Here is a 21,610-nt window from a genome sequence, read left to right on the forward strand (position 1 = left end):
TCCATCCCAGGACCTTGAGCCAAAGGAAGACGCCCAACCCCTGAGCCTCCCAGACGCCCCTCTACTGGATAAATCTTACTGATTCGTAAGGAAGGGGCTTCTGAACCCCTGCCTTTGGTATAAGAAGACCTCACGGTCCATTTGCAGGTACTCCCCCAGGGCTCCCCCTTCCTCCCTCCTCTTCCTCCGCCTTTCCTTGTGTGACCCTGACCAAGTCCCTCACTCTGGGGGCCGTTTTCTTACCTCTAGATGAGAACAACTGAACTAGATGATGGATGCCTTCCAGCTCTAAACAGTAGCTTGATCAATTTTCCAAATGAGAAAACACAGCCAACCCTGAGGATGAGGTCTGATTCTACCGCTCCAGTCATATAGCTCTGGTTTGCAAGATGCTTACTTCTGAAGAACGGCGCACGCAGATGATTCAACTATCCTTTTTTTTTTTTCTCTCTCTCTCTACAATTAGGTGCGACCGCTCTGCGCTGCGAGCGGTCACGGGGCACTGGGATTTATCTAGAAAAGGTGGTGTGGCAAGGGTTGGCTCTTCCCTCCCGTTCAGGAAGTGGCGAGGGTCACAGCGGCAAACACCTGTTCGCCCCTAAGTCCTTCCAATCGAAAGTCTCCCGAGTAGGTGCCAAGTAGATAAAACCTTATCGTTCCGCCCTCGAGTTCCCCGTTTGGGGCTTTAATAAGCCGCGACCAGCGCCACGCACCCGACTGCGTCACTGAACACCTCGACACCTCCCGCGACCCCTGAACCGCGAGGCCGGCGCTAGGCTCGGCCGGGTCCCGCGAGGCGCGGGGCGGCGCGGCGGAAGCGAGGCCGCCACACTTCCGGCGGCGCGGCCGCGCGCTCGCCACACTTCCTGTTGATCCGGCTCCGCGGAGGGCTGGGCGGGGAGGGGGCGGGCCCGGGGCGGGCCGGGGGGCGGGCCGGGGCGCGGGAGGCGGCCTCTGGCCAGGCGTGGGCGCGCGCGGGGCCGCGGCAGGCACGGAGCGTCTGCCTCGTAGCTTCATTCCGGAGCACCCTTGGCGGCCGCGCCTCCCGCACTCCGTCCTTCTGTCCGGCCCCGCGCCGCCATGCCCGCCGTCGACAAGCTCCTGCTGGAGGAGGCGTTGCAGGACAGCCCCCAGGTACCGCCCGCCGCCCCGGTGCTCTCGCCCTGCGGGGACTGGAGGCCGGGGCGGCCCCTCGAGCACGGGGGTGGAGGCCGGGAGCACGCAGGGGGCCGCCCGGGGGCCGGGAGGGGGCACCCCTCAGGCGGGGCTGCAGAACCCGAGAAAGCCCTTCGCCGCCGGAGTCTTGGTGTCGTGACCCCTTCGGAGTCAGCCGACACTGACGCTGCCCGGCCTAAACTCCGGCTCCACCGCTCCGCTGAGTGCCTCGGACAAACAACCTTTGTGTGCCGCAGTTTTGTCATCTGTAACCCGGGGACAATAATTGTACCCGCCTCGTGGCGTTGTCAGGATGCCAGTAAAGTTGTTGGCGGGCAACGTCCTGTATAGAAGTTGTCATCGTTATTATTATTACTACTGCTGCTGATGCGATGGGCCCTAGTGGATTTAGGGCCAAGATGGGAGGCAGAGAGCCCAGCTCTTTCCCAGCAGGACCCTTCCGCACGCTTTTCCTGTTTTGTCAAGAGAATATGACAACACCTGCCCCACTGTCGCACGGAGGGATTTCATTAGCGAGACCAAAGTTAAGTCCTTCGAGCTCTGCAGATGAAAGTTGCCGTGTAAAGGTAGCGGATGAGTGCTGGATGACATTAGTTCATAATTCAGTGCCCTTCTCTTCAGGGAACTTGTGTTCGCCATTAGCATTTCCCCGGCTGTGGCTTCCTATCAGCTCTCCTGGTTCTGTATCCCTGGGTTATTAATAAGTCTTTTTAGCCCCCGATGTCTCAACTCTTCAGAAATTCAAATGAGATTAACCTGTTTTCCATCTCCGTTCGGTTCCTTTTTCTTAGCAAATTGCACTCCTGGGAGGAATTTATTTTATTTTCTTTAAGATTTTATGTATGTGTTTGACCGGGAGAGAAGAGCAGAGTAGGGGGAGTGGCAGAGGGAGAAGCTGACTCCCGCGGAGCAGGGAGCGGGAGGGGTCTGGATCCCAGGACACCAAGATCCAAAGGCAGACTCTTAACCAGCTGAGCCACCCAGGTGCACCTAGGATGATTTTTTGATGGACTTACCTACACCCACTTTGCATCTTGCCAGTTCAGAATAAGTGTCAGAGCACTGTGTGCTTCGTTGCCTTGTGCCCATTTCTTTGTGATCTTAGGTAGGCAAGTAAGAAACTTGAGCAAGCTGTGACTTTTTTTTTTTTTCTTTTTCTAATTGGCATCCGCTGGTTTGATCGACTTTTTAAAGACCTCTTTGAAGGCTCTAAACTTGTGGCATTTTAATGGGACCGAAGCCCTTTGGAGAAGTCTTTTTGTCTGTACCTCACACATTATGTGAGATATGAAGATAATAATGTAGAACTTCTAATGATAACATTTTGAACGAGGATTTCCGTTTGCTTTACAGTCCAAAAGTGCAGATATATTGCTTTCCTAACTGATCGTGGTGTTGGCCGAGCCAGGTCAGAGAGAAAACACTGATTCTTCTATGCTGCCCTCGCTGATAGGTCACATTCTGCATTTCTGACTCTCATATAAGTGCATATGTACCATTTTTCTGAGTGGTTTGCAGGGTTTTCTCAGCTGGGAGGAAGCAGAGGACTGGCAAACAAGTCAGGAAAACTGCATCCTAATTCTTGCTCTGTCACTAACTTACCATGTCATTGGGGCAAGTCGCTTATTCTCATTCTGTGGCTGACTCAGTTTTCTCATCTACAGAATGAGGGATGTGGAACAAGTGATTTATAAGGAGCTTTAAAAGCTTAAAATTCTATCATATTGCATGATTTATAACTTTGAGCTCATAAATGGAAGAGGAAGTTTAGTGGCATTGCCATTCCTGTATAATGTTCCTCTTAATGTAGGGAATTTGTTACTGCTTTTGGGACTTGGTGTCACTCTACTAGGATTTTTCATAGGTTGTTCAGAGGAAGCTAACTTTAAAGAAGTTCTTTGATAATCATCAGAACGTATTTATTTAGCAGTCTTATATGGGGGGTGTGCCTAAAGCAGCCTTATTCCTGAGGAGACTCATAGATTAGGAAGTGGAGAAAAGCAGATCTAATTCCTTTTATGTGTACAAAATAAAAACAACAGCAAACACCTATATCACACATGCATTTTATGTACCAGGCATTATTCTAAATCCTTTACCTGTATTAGCTCACCTAATATTCCCATCAATCTTTTGAAGTAGGTCTCCTATTAAAATTACCAAGAAGCAGAGAAGTTAAATAGCCAGCCCAAGATTATACACCAGACAGTGGTAGAGCCAGGATTGGAACCCAGGCAGTCTGCCTATATTGTTCAAGTTGGCCCAGCTACCTGGCACCTGACCCTTCTATCATCGGGGACCTAAAATGTTTCACTGAAAGGAAAAGATCCTAAGAAACCATCTATTGTTTGTTTCTTCTAGTTTTATGAAGAGTAGTTATGAGGGTTGCTGCAGCAACCTGCACATGATTCATTAAGTGAACACAAAAGCTTTTGTAATTGAACTCAATGACCCAAGAAGAACTGAATAGCAGTTGACCGCCCGTAGACACATCTATTCATTTCATCCTTTTTAGTACTGCATGGTGTGTCGAAGACTAGTCTGTGCATACACATATTATTTCTGGTTATATCTAATATGTGAGAAGCAGAATGTTTTGGAGACAAAGATACTTGTCTCTGTTGCTGTTTGTGAGCCTCTGCTCCTTGCCTGGCGCTACCAGATGCTGGGAATATAGTGACAAGGTAAGAGTGCCTGCCCTCCATGGTGCACAGTCTGTACTGGGAGACAGATAAGGAAAGCAGTGCCAGTACTGTGTGAATGCGCTCTGATAAGAACACAAATGCAGCTTTGAGCAGCTGCAGCATAGATTCCTTCAGGGGCTTATTCTCTTTTGTGTAAGTAGTACGCTTTTGAGATAAGGTGAAGACAAAAGATAAGGTGAAGCAGTATTGCTTGCTGTTTTCTTGATTTTTGTTTGTTTGTTTCCTTTGCAGTTGGAATAACTGAAGCACAGGGAAACTTAAGACTTAGTTCTGAGATTATATAACGAGTGGTCCAACTGGGAGCAGCCCTCCCTGACCAAACCAGGCTTTCTAGACTCAAGCAAGATGCCTCAAAACAACCTGGTGGTTATGTCTTCATTGTGGAGAATAATGTGTATATTTTATAATCAGAGTTATTAAAATTATGCCATTATATAATCAGATGCTATTCTGGAGAACAAAAAATGTCTAAGAACTATTTTATTAGGTAATACTTAGATTCTTTACGATGGAGGGATGCTGTGGAGCTGAGGCTATATCCTTAGGGCGTTTGGTTTTTCTGGCTCGGCGTAAAAATAGTTATTTAATGGAATTGTCCTGAAGAATGAATAAGGTGTGTAAAGTGTCTTCATGCCTGTGTGTCATGGTAACTCCATAAACGATTGCTGTTATTATCTTTATAAGTGATATGCATCAGGGTATTTTGGACTTTTCTGTAGAGTCTAATGTCTCGTGTACATTCGGCTGCCCCTTTGTCTCCTTCTGTATGTTCCAGATGTAGAATATTCCTGTTGTTCCAGATATAAATTTAAGCAGGTATAGAGCTGATAATGTAGAAATCAGAACAGTGCCTAAGAGAGCAGGATGTTTTTTCAGTGATTGTAGCCTAGTTAGAAAGATTGGATTTTTCTTGCCAGGGCTAATAGGGGTCATGGTAAACATACATGTCCAGAGTATAAGGAAACAAAACAAAACACTTGTGATATAAATTTGGCAGTTATTATAGGTGAGAGCATGACGGTAGGATGACCAAAGGGAAGCCAGCTCCAGGCAGGACTTGGGCTGTGGACCACAGAGCACGCCCGTTGAAGCTCAGCCAGCTGGGTGACAGGTGCAGCCTCCTGCAGTGGCCAGTGAAGTGTGGCCAATGATCCTGGTCAAACCTGGATGGATATCCCAGCTGGATTGCTTCCCAGCAATGGGAGGTTGAGCAAGTTTCTTAACCTTGCTGAACCTCAGTTTTATTATCTGTAAAGTAGGGTTAAATATCCATGGTATCTGCCTCATAAAGTTGTTGGAAGGATTAAATGAAGTAGCAAGTATTTAGTACTGAGCACTATGTCTCAGATGCAGGAGGTACAGAGTAAATGGGAGTTTTTGTTTTCTGTCTCTTCTCTTTGTGGAGAACATTCCACAAAGCTTCTCTTTCATCTTCTCATTTTCCGTTCTATTTTATTTCCAAGAGTTTTAAAAACAATAAGTAGGACTTGACTGGACAGTTATCAGTAGTATTTAGAAAAATTAAATGTCCTCATCTAGTTGTATCATTCTTTCCTTCTCGTTTTCCTAGACATGTTGGTTATAGCAAAGAAAGATGCCAGAATCATATAAACGTGAGTGAGCTCCTACAGCATTGACACCATAAATACAAAGAGACAAAAAAGGTCCTTTACTAATAACATTTATAGATAACTGTATAGATAAGAACTGCTGTGGTGTTAAAAGGCAATCATAGAGACTCATGCTCCTTTCCTTTCCAAGTCTCTCCCAGATGCTCCATCCATATCTGCTCTCTCTATATCTTCAATAAATTCAGATATCACTTAGAAATAATGAAATTACATGGAAAGCCCTTAGCGTACAGCCTGTAGCAAGCAATCAGTTCAAGTTCATATCATCTGCTATTGCTATATGTCACACACTGTCAGACACTTTATGTATATTCATTATCTCAGGAACTCTGCAAATTAGTGTTAGAGGCTGAATTTGGACCCAGGACTGACATGGTACCAGGGGGATCCCGAATACTTTGAGAGGTGCAGCAGGCTCTAAGTTCCTGAAGAACACAGTCGGTTCTAATCACCTCTGAAACACAGTTTCCAGCACAATGTTTCGGCAGATCCTGGATGAGGGCAGAAATGCATACATCAATGAATGAATACAATCTTTTTTTTTTTCCAAAATAAAAAATACATTTTAAAAAGATAGAATGAAGAGTTCTGAACCAATGCTTTTCATGTACTGGTTGACATCCATGCATTGATTGTGAGAGCCAGTGGAACACAATCATGATGTATGTTTACAGATGGAAGAGACTGGAATAGAACAGGAAAAGTCAAAGTGTATATGCATACTAATGATGAACCTTGTTTGGTAAAATGTGTTTTGTTCCATTGTTTTTAATTTTAGAAGGTTTGAAGAATTCTACTCCGACATAAGAGTTACATACTGTGTGAGCTCTGATATGTGTTGTCATTGAGAGCTTTTTAAAAACCTGCTGTACGTTTTCTGTATTCATTGCATCTGGTCCCTCTGTTGATAAGGATTGATACTGAAGGGAGTACATTGATATCAGAAAAGGTAGTTTTAGCTTCCAAGGCCTCAGGCAAAGCCAGGACAATTGTGTCCTGCTGCAAAACGCATCATTGGAGTTTGGGGAACAAAATACAGGATAGGAAACCATCTAAATACCCAGGTGACTGAGGGTGCTTTGAGGTCAATCACCACTCTCTTACCTGAGAGTAAGAAGGAGTTGAAATTCATTTACAGGGAAATAATGAGCCTTAATAGATTGTTCTTTGTAAAGTGCTTTGATACCATTTTATTAAAAGCTTTTCTGTAACTTACTGTCCATTTTGTGCCTAAGGGGTTATTTTTAGAAATCCCATTATCACTGACATAATATTATATTATTTATTATTATTTTTTAAAGATTTTATTTATTTAACACAGATTGAGAGAGACAGCACAAGCAGACAGAGCAGTAGGCAGAGGGAAGGGAGAAGCAGGCTCCCCACTGGGCAGGGAGCCTGATGTGGCTCCCCACTGGGCAGGGAGCCTGATGTGGGACTTGATCCCAGGACCCCAGGATCATGACCCTGATGATCACTTGACTGACGCTCAACTGACTGAGCCACCTGGTGCTGCTGACATAATATTTTAAATTTCCACTGTACTGACACATTCAGTAAAGTCTCTTCAGTAGATAATGGTCACTTATGTGACACGTTGATACTTATTTAGACTCCATCTCATATAAGAGAAAGTACACGTGTGCACACAAGTAGGGGGAGCAGCAAGCAGAGGAAGAGGGAGAAGCAGACTCTTCTGAGCAGAGAGCCCAATGCAGGACTCCATCCCAGGACCCTGGGATCATGGCCTGAGCTGAAGGCAGACGTTTAACCAGCTGAGTTGCCCAGGCGTCCTGTAAATATTTCTTCAGTGTTCAACGGTGTCAGGCTCTGTGCCCAAGAGTAATAGGAACTGCCTTCCATTTAATGACATTGCTCAGCTGCTCCAGGGCACTGTGTAGTTAGCCTTCCTGAAGGAACTGAGCTCCCATTTTTGTTAAACTACTGTTTCAGTTTTGTGCTCGGATCTGCTGCTGGGGGACCTGGGGTGCATGAAATTTCCTGGCTGCAAGTTTAAAATCATTTGAATAAAAGATGATGAAAGACATGGAAATTGTAGCATTTTAAGTGGAAAGAGTGACGCACTCCTGCAAGATGTCTAAGATTGCAGAAAACCAGACACATGGTTAGCTGTTGGGGTGATGCACTGCTGGGCGTCCACACCCCAGGTAAACACACAGGCCTGGTGTTGTGTTCAGTTTATGGGCTGGAAAGGAGAGGCTGCCTTTTTAACCCCCCCTTTTTTCTCCCAGTTAGATGGACTCTCCTGGTGCTTAGGTAGGGGCTGAGTCCAAGCAGATATTAGCCCTTGAGTCTTAACTCTTTAAAAATTGGCTTTCCTTCTCTGGCCCCAACACTCAAATAAATTGCATTCAGCTTGCCCCTGTGTTGTAGTCTGAAGGATTAGAAAAGTAGTTCTAAATTAAAGCTCCAGAAATCAACTCTTACTAGTATTATCAGTAAAAGAATAAAGCCAGAGAAAAGGCACCTTCCCTCCCCATTTCAGAGAGGAGCGTTCATTCATTCATTCGTTTGTTCTACCTCCTTTGTAACTTTTCCTCTTAGAGATAAAATTAACTTCCTTTCTTCTTTTCTTGTAGACTCGCTCTTTACTGAGTGTATTTGAAGAAGATGCTGGCACACTCACGGATTATACCAACCAGTTGCTCCAGGCGATGCAGCGTGTCTATGGAGCCCAGGTATCCTGCTGTGCCCTTACCTGAGAACTAGTAGAGTAGGGGCCCCTGGTTTCATCTTGAACTTCTCTCAAGAGGCTGAGAAATTTGAGTCAGAACAATACCGTTTAAAATTTGGAAATAAAATCAGAATTTTTTTCCTCACTTCTGTTCACATGAAAAACACTAAGGACAATCTGTTTTCAGCTTAAGAAAGAGGGCAGTTTTCCTGTAACCAGTAAAACCAGTAGAGAAGGAGCACATCCCTGGTTTTAATTTTTTAAAAAACTCAGCCCCAGAGGGAAACATTTGAATCTCCTCTTCCTACTTGTGAATGACCGGGGTCAGTATCCTCTTTGTCTTTCTCATAAATGGGAGCCTTAGACGTCAGGGCAGGCGGGTAGAGAGGGTTTTCCACATGCTTCCTCTAAAAAGGGTTGGGTCACACTTCTGAAACTATCGAGTGACTTCTTTGTTTTGAGGAACAAGTATCTCTGACTTGCCAAATAATGGAAAATAAATTGCTGAGTAGCAAAAGTGAATCTTCTTAAGATCGAGAAGTGCCTGTATATGTTATTTTCTAAGGGAAAACTTAGAACTTATTTAAAATTCATTATGTTGCATGTCAGAATATTATGGTAGCTGAGCCTTTGATTATTGATTCCTTGTTGACTTAAACCTGTATGCATTAATGTTTCTTTTTCTCATTGATGATCTCTAGAGAAATACATTCAGTGTGTAATATATACTAATAATTGTGTGTAGTCATTTCTTATTATATAGCTCTTAACATTCATATATGATCATTCATTATTATCATTGTCTTATTAGTCATTCATTCATATTATATATGGGAAGAGGACTCAGTCCTTGCCATTAGAGAGCTCATGTTTAGGTGAGGAGACAGAGAAAACATTTATCTAAGAGTGTTAATGCCACTAGGAGAGGAGGTCACCTCACCCAGAGGAATTGTGCTTAGCGCCCAAAGAGAAGATGATTGTGACAGTCGAGATTAATTGAATATTTCATAGCTTTTGGGGATGATTTCACAACTTTTACATGGATCGCTTCATTTAAATTACCCAGCAACTCTGAGGTGGGCATTGTTGTCATTATCCTCATTTTGTAGGTTAGGAGACTTAAGGATTCCAGTGACAAGTAACTTGTCCAAGTCCACCCCATTAATACAAGGCAGAGCAGGTCAGCCCAAAGCTGAAGCCCAAATTGTCAGCTACGAAGTTTGGGGCAGCCTTGGAAGTAGCAATAGAAATGGAGAGAAGTGGATGAATTTCAGAGGTGTTCGGGAGGCAGATTGGTGACTAAATGGATGTGAAGTGGTCACATATGTGAAGGAAAAGTCAAGCACGATGTCCAGGTCTTTGACTTCAACAACAGGGTGAGTAGTCAGGAGCACATAGGAAGATATGGATGGTGTGAATGTATGTCTGTGTAATGGCAAGGATGCCAATCTGAATTCTTTCTTGAAAGGCTGTTTTTGAGATGTCTGTGGGACATCAAAAGTGGAGAAAGACAGCTTGTTGAAAATTCAGATCTAGAGTTCAGGCTGGAGATACTGATTTGCAAACTATACTGTATTATGCAAATATAACTTAATTGGAACTGATTTTAAAACCCAAACAAATCATGTGCTCATGTGTGATTGTACTTGTTTTGGTAAGACATTCAGAAACTGGGGATGTACTATGTTGATTTTTTAAAACCCTATTTATTTATATAGTATGTTTTTATATTTTTCCCTACATACTCAAAATTTAAGAAAATAGAAATTTTTTTCCACTGGACTTGGGCCTGAACTTGCTATTCAGTAAGTTGAATATTATCATCTCCTGTTTAAGGTTTGGGAGCCCCACGACTTAAGGGACAGTGTCTCTGTTACTCCCAAGAGCTTCTGTTCTGCCTCTCCACGTCTGTCAGAATCATTTACTTGGAGATATCCAAATGCTTTCTTATGTGTATTTTTTTCTTTTGAGCTAGAAAACTACATTTTGCCAAAATTAAGTGGGTCGTGAATTCCAAGAGTCTGTAAACCGGCTTTTAATTCACACCACATGATCATCACATGGGTTCTCTACTGGCTAGAAACCCTTCCTCCTGCCTCGGCATTTCCTGCAGCAGAAGCTGGCGGGAAGGGCCAGTTAGTGCTGCCAAGCTCAGCGACACATTCGAGCAGTGGCCAGCGGCATCCAGATCGGTTCCGTCAGGGTCAGTTGGTGTTCAGGTTTATTTCAAGGCTTAGGTATCTTGTTTTGTTTCTTTGTAATTAAAAAAAGAAAACTTTCTTGACTCTTCTTTGGTCAATTTATTTATACACATGTATGTGTGGGTGTGTGGATATATATATGTATATGTAGTAATACTTATCAGTGTTTTCATTCAACTTTTTTCCCCCTAAGATGTTTTCTTGATTTATTTAACATTATTCTTTAAATATTTTGCCCCTAGACATGTTGAATTCAATTAATAGGGTCTTATAATTTCATTTTTAAAAACACAGGTACTTAGATGTTTTTGCATTATATTTTAAAAACCAGATTTATGCTGGTGATAGATGATAAATGTTCTTAAGAGGTACTTTGAATCAGACCACATGATAAATTTCTGTATTCTGATAGGGCAAATGCCATTGGACCTCAGTTTTAGAAAGAGGAAGAGTGAGGAAAACTGGAAGAAAGTTCTGTGAGTGTTTTTTGCTGATTGTAGCTGGTTTGGGGGAAATTTTAAATTTTATTTGATTTAAGTGCTAGATTGAAGCTATGGTCCGTGATTGTTCAGCATCTCCTTTGTAGAATCTCATTTAGCTCTCACAAGAAAGGAGTGGTATTGCTATAGCATGTGTTTGCAGATCAGTAAACTAAGACTCAGGTTATATATTTTGCCTAAAGTCACAGTGGCAGACCTAGAATTTGCACTCAGGTCTTTGACTCCAAGGCCTGCACTCTCACTCTGAACCACTACGCACTACTCTTTTGACATACTGGCCTCTAGAAGTGGCATGGCAGCAGAGGCAAAGGAAGTAGGAGCTTTCAGAGGTTGTTCTTGTCACTATAGAACAATCCCCACCATAGGACAGCCAAACAGCCCTGTAGCACAACAGTTCCCCCTTTAACTGGGTTCACTTTCTGATCTTTATATTACCTACTGTGGTCAACTGTGGTCTAGAAACCGGTGCTCCTCCTCCTGACGTATCATCAGAAGCTCGGGAGTAGCCTGGTGCTACCTCATTCATCTCACTTCATCTCGCCATGTAGGCATCTTACCTCACACCATCACAAGGAGGGTGAGTGAGTTCAGCACAATGAGCTATTTGAGAAAGAGACCACATTCATATAGCTTTTATTACAGTATACAATTGACCCTTGAACAGTGCAGGAGTTGGGGCACTGACCCCCACAATTGAAAAATCCTCATACAACTTTTAATTTCCCCAAAGCATAACTAGGAGCCTTCCAGTAACATAAAGAGTTGATTAACACCTATTTTGTATGTTGTATATACGATATACTGTATTCTTAGAATAAAATAAGCTAGAGGAAAAGTGTTACTAAGAAAATCACAAGGAAGAAAAAATACATTTATGGTGCTGTATGTATTTACACAAAAAAATTCGCATGTAAGTTGACCTGCACAGTTCAAACCCATGTTGTCAAGGGTCAACTCTGTTGTAATTTTTCCATTTTGTTATTGTGAATCTCTCCCTATGCCTAACTGATAAATTAAACTTTATCATAGGTTATGTATGTAGGAAAAAAACGTATATATAAAGATTAGCACTAGCCCCAATTTCAGGCATCCCCTGAGTGTCTGGGAATGTGTCCCCTATAGAAATGGGGGCACACTATGTCAGAGGTGGGAGCCAATTCCTTTTTGTATCCCAAAGTAACTTCCCTGGTTGAATTAGTTTTTATGCATAACTGTTTTAGTCTGTGCATTTTAATAGCCCTGAGAGCCAGTCAAATTGAGGTTGATATTGCAGGGACTGAGGAGAAATACATATGTAGCTTAAGGTGTGAGGGAGCAGAGAGCCTGAATAGTTTCTGGAAACCACTACAGAGACCTGGATTCCTGCTCTTGTTTTGCATGCAGGACCTACAGCTTTTCTTCATGAAGCCTTTGGAGGCCTTCAGATTGGCATGAAAGATGATTCTGGGCGAGGCTCTTTCACTTAGGTACAGGGGTTAAGTGTGTAACCCTGAATTCACATCTGAGTTCCAGCGCTGGCTTGGCCACTTGCTGTGTGGTGTTGGTTGGGTAACTTGTTTGCCTGAATTTCCTTATCAGGTAACAGAGGCTGTAATCATGGCCACCTCATTGGTTTGTTGTGAAGGTTATTAGAGTGACCTGTGAAGTGCTAAGATCAGTTCCTGGCACGAGGGGTGTTAATCATCATCTGTGACTTGTAATAACCATAGTTAAGAGGGCACATTACACTGGGACTGTTATTTGGGTTTAGTAGAAGCTTAGTCCTCAGAGCCTGACTGTTGACGCAGCAGTCTATACTTGCTCTCCTCACTTTCTTGCTGGACGTTTGATGCCTGCATCTCAAGCCATCTGGGCCTGGCCTCCCTCTTCCCTTTTCCTCAGGGTGGCCATGTGCCTAAATCGCTGCCTCTCCTCCCTCGGGCCCTGAGCAGCCTCTGATTCTTTAATGACCTGAAGCGGTTTTGCCTTGGTTTTTGTGACAAGGTCCCTTCTAGTCTCCTTCTAGTGCTCTGCTCGTCCTTCTAGATCTTTCTCTTTTCTTGGCACCCTGTTGCTTCCTGCCCCTTAAGTCTTGGTGTTCTACAAAATTGCCCTGGAATCCTCCTTGGCTTTATCTCTATTTGCTTCCAGGGGTAAGAGCCCTTCAGCCAGCCTGGCCATTTGAGAATCCATTTCTAGTGCTTGTCTCTGGGTCTCTGTTCCAGACATTTGCCTGTTGGTGTTGTGGGGAATGAGTGTTCAGCTTTTACCTAATGTACACTCCCCTGGTGTGTCCTCTTGCCTTGGGAGGTGTCCCCCGCTTCAGCCCCTCCGGCAAAACCTCCCTTCCCTCATCTTCACACGCTTCCATGGCTCCTGGACGATTGCGGTCAAACTCCTCAGCAAGGTGCACAAAGCGCTTCACGAACTGAGTATCAGCCTACTCTGGCCTCGCATTTGGCTGTTCCAGAATATGCCAGACTCTCTACGTGGCTTGGGACTTTGCTTTGCCACTGCTACATCTCTGGCACCTGTCCTTCCTTCCCTCCCTTCTCAGCCAAAGTGCACCAGAGTGCCCAGGGCCATGTGCACTTGTTGCCCTGAGCACTTCTGGGGCATTGAGTGCGGTTTCCCTGTCCCTCTGGACTGTGACATCCCAGAGGGCAGACTGTCTCCAGGGCCCGCACCAGGCCTGGCTGCTCTGAGCATCTGAACTGAGGGGTCGTAGGTGTCAAGTAAAGGCCTGAACTGGGGCCAGGACATCTGCACTGAATGCCAGTGCCAGCACACCCCCACTGTGTGCTATGCCCATGGGTCCTCAGCTTCCCAGCTAGGGCCACTGTGGTCCGTTCTTGGATTTTGCCCCTCCTTCCTCACTCCCTGCGGGCTGCTGTTCTTGCCTCAGGAATACCTCACAGGCCTCCATCACCTTCTCCCTTATGGCGTCGGGCTCAGACTGTTTGCATCCCTCGCTCTACCTCTTCAGGTGGCCTCCTGACCCTCCTGCTATGCCTCCTTCTCTATTCCTCTTCACCACAGCCACTCTTGATCCTTCCTCTGCTCCTGGTGGATCTTGTCACTCCCCTGCCCATGCTCCTCAGGGCCCCCCTGTTCCCTCCAGAGTAATTTCCACATCCTCAGGAGGCACCCCTCACGGCCAGCCCCCAACACAGTGGGCACCCCTCACCACTCCTGTGCATGACCCAGCTCGAGGGATCCTGGACCCTGGCTCTGTGGCAAGCACGTGGTTTGACCGAGATGTTCAATGACTGGGCTTGAGGCAACATTGCTGGGTGGGAACAAGTGCCTACATTGTGGTTTTTGACCCCAGTGGATTCCCTCTGCCCCTGAGCCCAGCCTCTCCATCACTGTTCACCATAGATGTGCCACCAGCAGGGGCCTTTGGGTGGTTTGGGGTGATAGTTACAGTTCCATGAGCATTCTGTGCCACCCCAAGATAAATATTCCTTTGCTAAAAGCTTGGTTCTTCTTTCAGGTTTGCTGACCACTGGTATTTCTCCCTTGGTAGGAGCCATGGAGATTCTATTTAATATAGGAGATGCTGTCAGTAAATACTCCATTGGGTTATCTTTTTAAAGGATTCTTATGAGGCATCAATAATGAGCACAGATAATAGCCAGAGAGTGGTTCCAGAATGTCACAGAAAACTTACCTGTGGAACTCCATTTAGAGTCTAAATTTTAGGCTACTTCTGTTGCTGAACCACAGCTAGAAGGGTGTGGGATTTATGTTCCCATCCATAGGCCCAGTGAGGCCTGCCCACTGAGGACCAGCCAGGTAACAGTTTTGCACTTTGGGTTGGAAATGGCATAGAGTTAAAAATGTGGCATTTAGGTTTCAAGTCCAGCAGATCTGTATTAAGTCTTTACCTTGCCAGATACTAGATGTGATTTTAAAGAGTTATTATCCCTTCTGAGCGTTTGTCTCCTTGGGACAGTCCTTACCCCCATGGAAGCATTGTAAAGATTGAGCATGATAATATGTGAAAACCACTTAACAGTACCGTCAAGTACCTAGAAAAGACTCAGTGTTAGCAGCTGCCTGCATGATCACTATTACTGATATTTACTCTGCACCCAAGCTCTAGTTTTGCAAGCCTTGATGGAGAGATAATTGTGTGCGCTGACCTCACAGGGCGTGGATTAATTGGCTGATGATGGCAAAACATTTCATAGAACCTCTGTATATTATAGATTAAGTATGAGTAAGATTAAAGTTGGTCTAGCTCAGAAGATTTTTCATGGACTGTGCTCTGTACAGAAGTTCACTTCTTTTCAGGGCCGTGACAGGCCACCAGTGAGATCATACTGGCAGAACAGAATCTTGCAGCCTGAAATCATGGCTGTCTAAAAATACACAGTATTTCCATAAGGTATTTGCAGGAGAGACCTAGCAGAGTGTCCAGTTGTGTACAGTGGTTTTGGAAAGCAGCTGTTGACTGTCGTGTCCCCATGTTGGCCTTGTGCAGGTGGCACATGAGTGCTCCCCTGGCCTGGTGCAGTCCAGGGTTCTGCATTCTGGCAGCTTTTTCTGTGACGATTGGAGTGTTTGCCACAAAGTGGTAGAGAAGAATTCAAGTAGCCCACTTCTTATTTTGAAGGCAAGGAGGGTAGTTATCATATCTGTTTTCCAGTCTCTAAAGGATATAGATATGGGGCAGTAATATTGTAGACTTAGCTAAAATAAAGAATGACTTAAAAGAGTAGAAAATGTTCCTTGAATTGGAAATAGTGTAGCTTAAGTAGAGCCTCCTGAGAGGCAGGTCTCTGGAGATCTTTAATGTCTAAAGCAGGATCAGCAAGTGATTTGCACCCTTGGGCTGGTTTCCTATTTTTGTAAATAATGATTAAATGAAGGAAGCCACACTCATTCATTTCTGTCTTGTTTATGGCTCCTTTCGTGTTCCAACAGCAGAGTTGAGTAGTTGTGACGCCAGTTGTGCCATATCTCACAAGGCAAAAGTAATGTCTCTGGCCCCTTAGAGAAAAAATTTGTCAACTTGAGGCTAAAGTGTAGGTCACCTTAGCTCTTAGCAGGACTTGGGATCTTAGAGAATAGTAGTTAAGTGTGTGGATTATAGAATGGGACAAATGTGGGTTCACATCCCAGGCCTGCTGCTGACTATCTGCGTGACCTTGGGCAAGCATCTTAACCTCTCTGTGCCGCAGTTTCTTCATCTGTAAAATTGAGTTAATAATCAGAACCTACCTTAGAGGATTGTTGGAATTAAATGAGGTAATGCATGGAATACACATGGTGTGGCATCTGGCATGGTGTAGTTGCTGCTAGGATGATTCTGTAGGTCTGCAAATCCCAGTCCACATGGTGCTACCCCCAGGCAGATGCCAAAGTAACTTGAGCAAATCCACGTTAAAGCCTCCGTCACTAACTCTGAGGAGTGAAGGATTTTCTGATGCACAGGCAATCAGCCCAGGGAGTAGGCCGAAGCCCTTGTTCCCGTGCCCTCTGACCTTCCAGACAGCACTGCTGGAGGTGATTGACAGGCAGTATTTCTTAGCTGAATCATGCTTGTCTATTCTTGGTATTTTATTGTCTGCCCTCCCATTCATGATGTTACCTTGTAGGAGTAGGAAGTACTTCCCATGACCCTTGATTCCAAGTGTTGTTTTAAACCAGGAATTTAGATGAGTCTTCTAATCTCGTTTGTTCGTTCATTCATCATACATTTGTTGAGAGTCTGCTATGTACTGGGAGCTGTTGCAGACCCCTCCCTAAATGCATTTGTTCACCTGCCTTCCTCTTGGCTCTGTGGCCGCTAGCTCTGGTTTGTTTTGAAAGGAGTGGCACCCTGGTAGGATGCCAAAGCCAGAACTTTTATTATATTTGCTTAATTTTATTCTAGGGGAAAAGGGAGAGAGCCATGTTTCAGGGTTGATTAATGCATGTCCCTTGGGGCTGATGAAGGAAGTCAGGGAACGTTGGCTAGTTGTCACCAAAGAGGGCTGAAAAAAGTAGGATTAGGATTCTGATGGGTCTTGCAAAGGAGGACCATGGTAAAGAAAACAAGCTCCTGCAGAGTTTAGGCCTTGCCCCTAATGGAACAGCAAACCCAGGAGAATTAGAAAGTAAGCGAGGCCCAAGGCCAAGGCCAGCTGGTGCCCACCCTTCCTTCTCTCCAGTCAGACCCTGTGGCTCTATCCTTCTGAGTGAGTCATGAATCTGAAAAGAAGCTTTCACTGAGCTTTAGAAACATTAAGACACGTTTTCTAGGCAGAGGACATCGATGGTGGGAGGCTAGTGGTGCAGAACTGCCCTGTACCTAGATTAGAGGGATAACTCAGAGAAGAGAAAAATGAACAATACAGGCCAGTGCAAAGTGGCATAAAACTGGCCTCCCAGGACATTGCAGCTGTGCTCCCGTATTCCCATCCAGCATTACCTACCTAGGACTCTTGGGCTTACAGCATCTGCTCATGTCACCGCGCTGTTGAAATTCCATTGCACTTAGGATAAAGTCTAAATCTGGACTGTGGAGGCTTGCGTGCCCTCACTCAGCCTGCACTGCCAGCCTCGCCTTGCTTCCACGCCTGTACCCCTTGCTCAGCTACACTCTGCTCCATGGCTCTTCAGACAGACTGTGCATTTTTCCACATGCTCGTCCCTCCTTCTGGAAAGCTTGTTCCCATGGCTAAATCCTAGTCTGTTTTCAGGGGTCTGCTTAGAACCTCTCTTCCTTAGAGACCATCTGGGACCTCCTGTTAGAGCCTCCTAACACATCAATGATTTCCTTCTCATCATGCCTGTAACTATTTTTTGATGTCTGCTTCCCCAATAAATTCCATGAGGACAGGAACCATGTTGTTGTTGGATGTTGGGCACAGCGTAGTTGCTCGTTACATTTTTGTACTGACTGACTGGAAGGAACAGTAATTTATAAATGGTGGGAGAAAAGTAAGCTTTAACCTTTTAAATTTGTTTTGGTCTTGTTTTCCAAATAATTTCTGAACAAATTATTATTTTACAGACACAAACATACATTTTTTAAGGAATTGCCTGAGGTGACATAGGTGGGTTTGTGTGTGTGTGTGTGTGTGTGTGTGTGTGTGTGACTGTACGTGTGTGGGACACATCTTACCTGCCTTTCTCTTCTCCCCACAGAATGAGATGTGCCTGGCCACTCAACAGCTTTCAAAGCAGCTGCTGGCATATGAAAAACAGGTAACTGGCTATTTATGGGCATAGGATGCTGTGCTCGGGACTCTCGTAAGTGGAGTTCTCTTAAGGAATTCTCCAAGGGCATCCTTAAGAGACTTTGATTTTTTTGGTCCATGATCCACTCCTGTTTTGTTTTGTTTATTTATTTTATTTTATTTTATTTTATTTTTTTATTTTTATTTTATTTTTTTATTTTATTTATTTATTTTATTATTTTATTTTTTATTTTGTCTTGCCTTTTCCTTTCCCCTGGTAAATTCTAATTGGTGATTATCCCAAAGTCTTGTAGGATATGTTCTAATTAGCCTACGTATGTAACCCACTGCCTTGAGAATTCATGGTCTGAGGGGCTACAAATGAAACAAATTCCAGGAAATAACCCAGTTCTGGGGAATAAATTCAAAGATAGTGTTATGTCCAGACAGAACGGTGATGGCCAACAAAGGAGTAGTCAGGGAGGGGTGCTTGAGTGCATTGCTGGGGCAGGATGAGGTGAGCATATTAGTTTTCTGCAAATGACACCATGACATGATGTGTGCCTGGGAGCAGAATGGTAGCTGGTGTGGAGGATGGTGGGATGTGGGTGAGGTGGGAGCACTGACTCCCCAAGCATTAACACCTGGGTGTTTTATTCTCTGGTCTTAGAATTTTGCTCTCGGCAAAGGGGACGAAGAAGTAATTTCTACACTGCACTGTTTTTCCAAAGTGGTAGATGAGGTAAGATTGCAACATGGCAAAATTTTATTTGATTCTCTCTGGAACTTTCTTTTATCTTTGTTTTGGCCCACTTTCCATTTTTAAATATCTATTTAAATATCTCAACTTGCTCTTCCAAGGCTCATTTCACGGGACAGGTTGGATGTGATTATGTTTGTTTCTGGTTTGAGGAGAAAGGCTTTGTTAAACATGAACAGTGGACTAAGAGAAAGATTTCTAAGAATTCAATTTCCTAAGAAGGGTGTATTAGTTTCTCCGGCTGCTGGTAATAAATTACCGATAGGTGGCTTTAAAAACTGTAGACATTTATTCTCTCACAGTTCTGGAGGCCAGAAGTATGAAATCAAGTTGTTGGCAGGGCCAAACTCCCTCCAGAGGCCCAAGAGGAATCCTTGGAAAGGAATAGTTCCAGCTTCTGGTGGCCCTGGTGTCCGTTGGCATGTGGCTGCATCCCTTCAGTCTCTGCCTCTGACTGGGCCCATGGCCTCCTCCTCCCACTCTACTTCACCCTTTCCATCTGTGTCTTCTCTTCTTTTTTTTTTTTTTTTGTGTGTGTGTGTGTGTGTCTTCTCTTTGTGTGTGTGTGTGTGTGTGTGTCTTCTCTTCTTAAAAGGACACTTGTCATTGGATTTAGGGCCTGCCTGAATAACCCAGGATGATCTCATTTCGAGGTCCTTAATTACATCTGCAAAGACCTTGTTTCTGAATACTCCACATATTCAGATGCACAGTTCTTTGGGGAAGGAGGAGGGTAGGTATGATTCACCACAGCCCAGAGGGTTTCATACAACTGTTCTTGTAGCTGTATTGTATAATACATTTGGAACGTTCATGAAAAACAGGTATTGTTATAAGAGAAGCATATAAATCCTAATTGTAATAAACACTCCAGCTCAGATGCTACTGATGCTGGGCAGAACCCTCCGCAGAATTGGGTCTGTATGAAATCATTATTTCACCTTTCAAGGAGCCTGCAATACTTAGAGTAGAAAATCTTTTTTAAAGAATAAGTGAAAAAGAATATGCAAGTGCCATTTACCTGAAGGAGATACTGTCTTCAGTTCATAAAATGAGAAACTAATATTCACATAAAATTGTACTGATTACATTGTCATTCATTCAACAAATCAGACCAACAAGTTGTTATTCATTCAGCAAACACCTGTGTGGTAGGTGTTTTTCTAGGCTCTAGCAGTATACAGGACACATGTCATCCAGTTCTTTCTGAACATCATCTTTTCTCTCACAACTCTCTCTTTAGAATGTACGTTTAAAATGGATGGAGATCTTTTCCAGAAGAGGCGGAGCGTCAATGGAAAAAAGTAATGAGAGAGGAGCAAAAAGTAATTTTTTTGGCAGTGAGGAGACGAATGTCTGACCATGAATAAGAAGTGCAGAGGGAGAAGCAGCGGGCTGCACCCCTGAAGTCAGGTGTTTTCCTGACTAGAGCTAGTTGCTAAGGAAATGTGGTTAGTCGCCAAACTCCCAGAACTTATATTTCCAGTTTAAGATACTTACAACCCTCCTTTCACAGGCAGGAATGATTCTCTTGGTGAGGAGTGAATCATTTCCAAAGGCTGGAGGGCTGAAAATGTGATTTAGTAGGTGGTATGATGGCCCTGTTGGGTTCTCAAAACACGCCTCAGGTGTGGAAACCTGCATGCATGAGCAGCTCAGGTGGGAAGCTTTTGAGTAGCTTTTCAGGTGTTTTTCTGTACCTGGGCCTATACTAGGTTGAAAAATTTCAAGACAAGTAGCCTGACTCAGAAATTAAAAAGCTGACTAGAAGTAGAGATTTGTGTGGCTTCTATTTTTAATGGAATGCCTAGGAATCAGACATTTCGTATTGTACACATACAGAGGTTTCTGCCCTTGTGGATTTCTTCAAAGGCAGAGTTTCTAGATCAGTTCCATGGAGAGTGCCTGAGACAGGAAGTCGTCATCATTACAGATTACATTAACAAGTGTGTGTCAGGCCCTCTACTCTGAGTATTTTCTGTTTTGTCCTCACAGTACCCATACAGGGAAGATGGGATTATCCTTACTTTCAGGATGACAATACTGAAGTGCCAAGAGGTAGTCCCTTTCCACTCTACTGAGCAAAAGCTTTATGTTTAGAAGTGATTGTCCCTTACCTCTCAGAAGCTGGATGGCAAAAAGTTGGTGACAAACTCCTTGATCCTTAAGAAATTAGGAAGACAATGAGTAGGTAGGAAATTTGCCATTCCTGAAGTGCATAATAATTGGAAAGCCACCTAATCTCCCTGGTTTTTGGTTTCTTCATCTGTAAGTGGCAGCATCCAGAAGCCCACCTTAACTGGGTTATTGTAAAGATTAAATTAGGTGATGTATATGATAGTATTGAACACGTAGCAAGACACATAATAGGTATACTTGTTGACTTTCATTCATTTAACTGTTAGTAAAAAAATACATTTCTTACTGAAGCTATTCAGGAAAAATAGTTAACACATTTTGTCCTGGTGGCATTTATTGGTGTGGCTGTCTTCATGTGTTCTCAGCAGAATAAAGCTGCCATGCTTCAGCTTGATTGAAAGATAGACCATTAACTGCTTGGCCGATAGCTCCCCTGCCTGACAAATGATTGTCTGTAAGCTTATCAAAGCAGCTCTAATGGAGGCACAGCCCTGAAGGACCAGATCTGTTGGAGGGACAACTGTGTGCACATGAGGGCTTCATATGTGACTGCGGTCACCCAGTCACCCCTGAAAGAAACTGCCAAATGCATACTGCCAAGAAAGACTGCTGGGTGATTTCCCTTTTGTTCACCAAGCAGGAATCCCAGAAC

General features: G+C 44.1%; 1 protein-coding gene across 5 annotated transcripts in view; it reads left to right on the forward strand.

Annotated features, from left to right (window-relative positions):
• Positions 1-953: 953 nt before the first annotated feature.
• The window catches only part of APPL2 (adaptor protein, phosphotyrosine interacting with PH domain and leucine zipper 2), a 50,198-nt gene continuing 29,541 nt past the window's right edge, over positions 954-21,610 (forward strand). For 2 of the 5 annotated variants that reach the window (XM_055328970.1, XM_055328971.1), the window contains exons 1-4: positions 955-1,134; positions 8,113-8,211; positions 18,028-18,087; positions 18,730-18,801. In XM_055328970.1, coding sequence (XP_055184945.1) covers positions 1,081-1,134; positions 8,113-8,211; positions 18,028-18,087; positions 18,730-18,801 — 285 coding nt within the window. In that variant the 5' untranslated portion in view covers positions 955-1,080. Of the gene's footprint in view, positions 1,135-8,112; positions 8,212-9,512; positions 9,584-17,893; positions 17,937-18,027; positions 18,088-18,729; positions 18,802-21,610 lie in introns of those variants that run through there. The other 3 variants (XM_055328974.1, XM_055328972.1, XM_055328973.1) reach the window with 3 other exon arrangements.

The sequence above is a fragment of the Nyctereutes procyonoides genome, unplaced genomic scaffold (genome assembly GCF_905146905.1).
Source record: "Nyctereutes procyonoides isolate TBG_1078 unplaced genomic scaffold, NYPRO_anot_genome, whole genome shotgun sequence".
Lineage (NCBI taxonomy): Eukaryota > Metazoa > Chordata > Mammalia > Carnivora > Canidae > Nyctereutes > Nyctereutes procyonoides.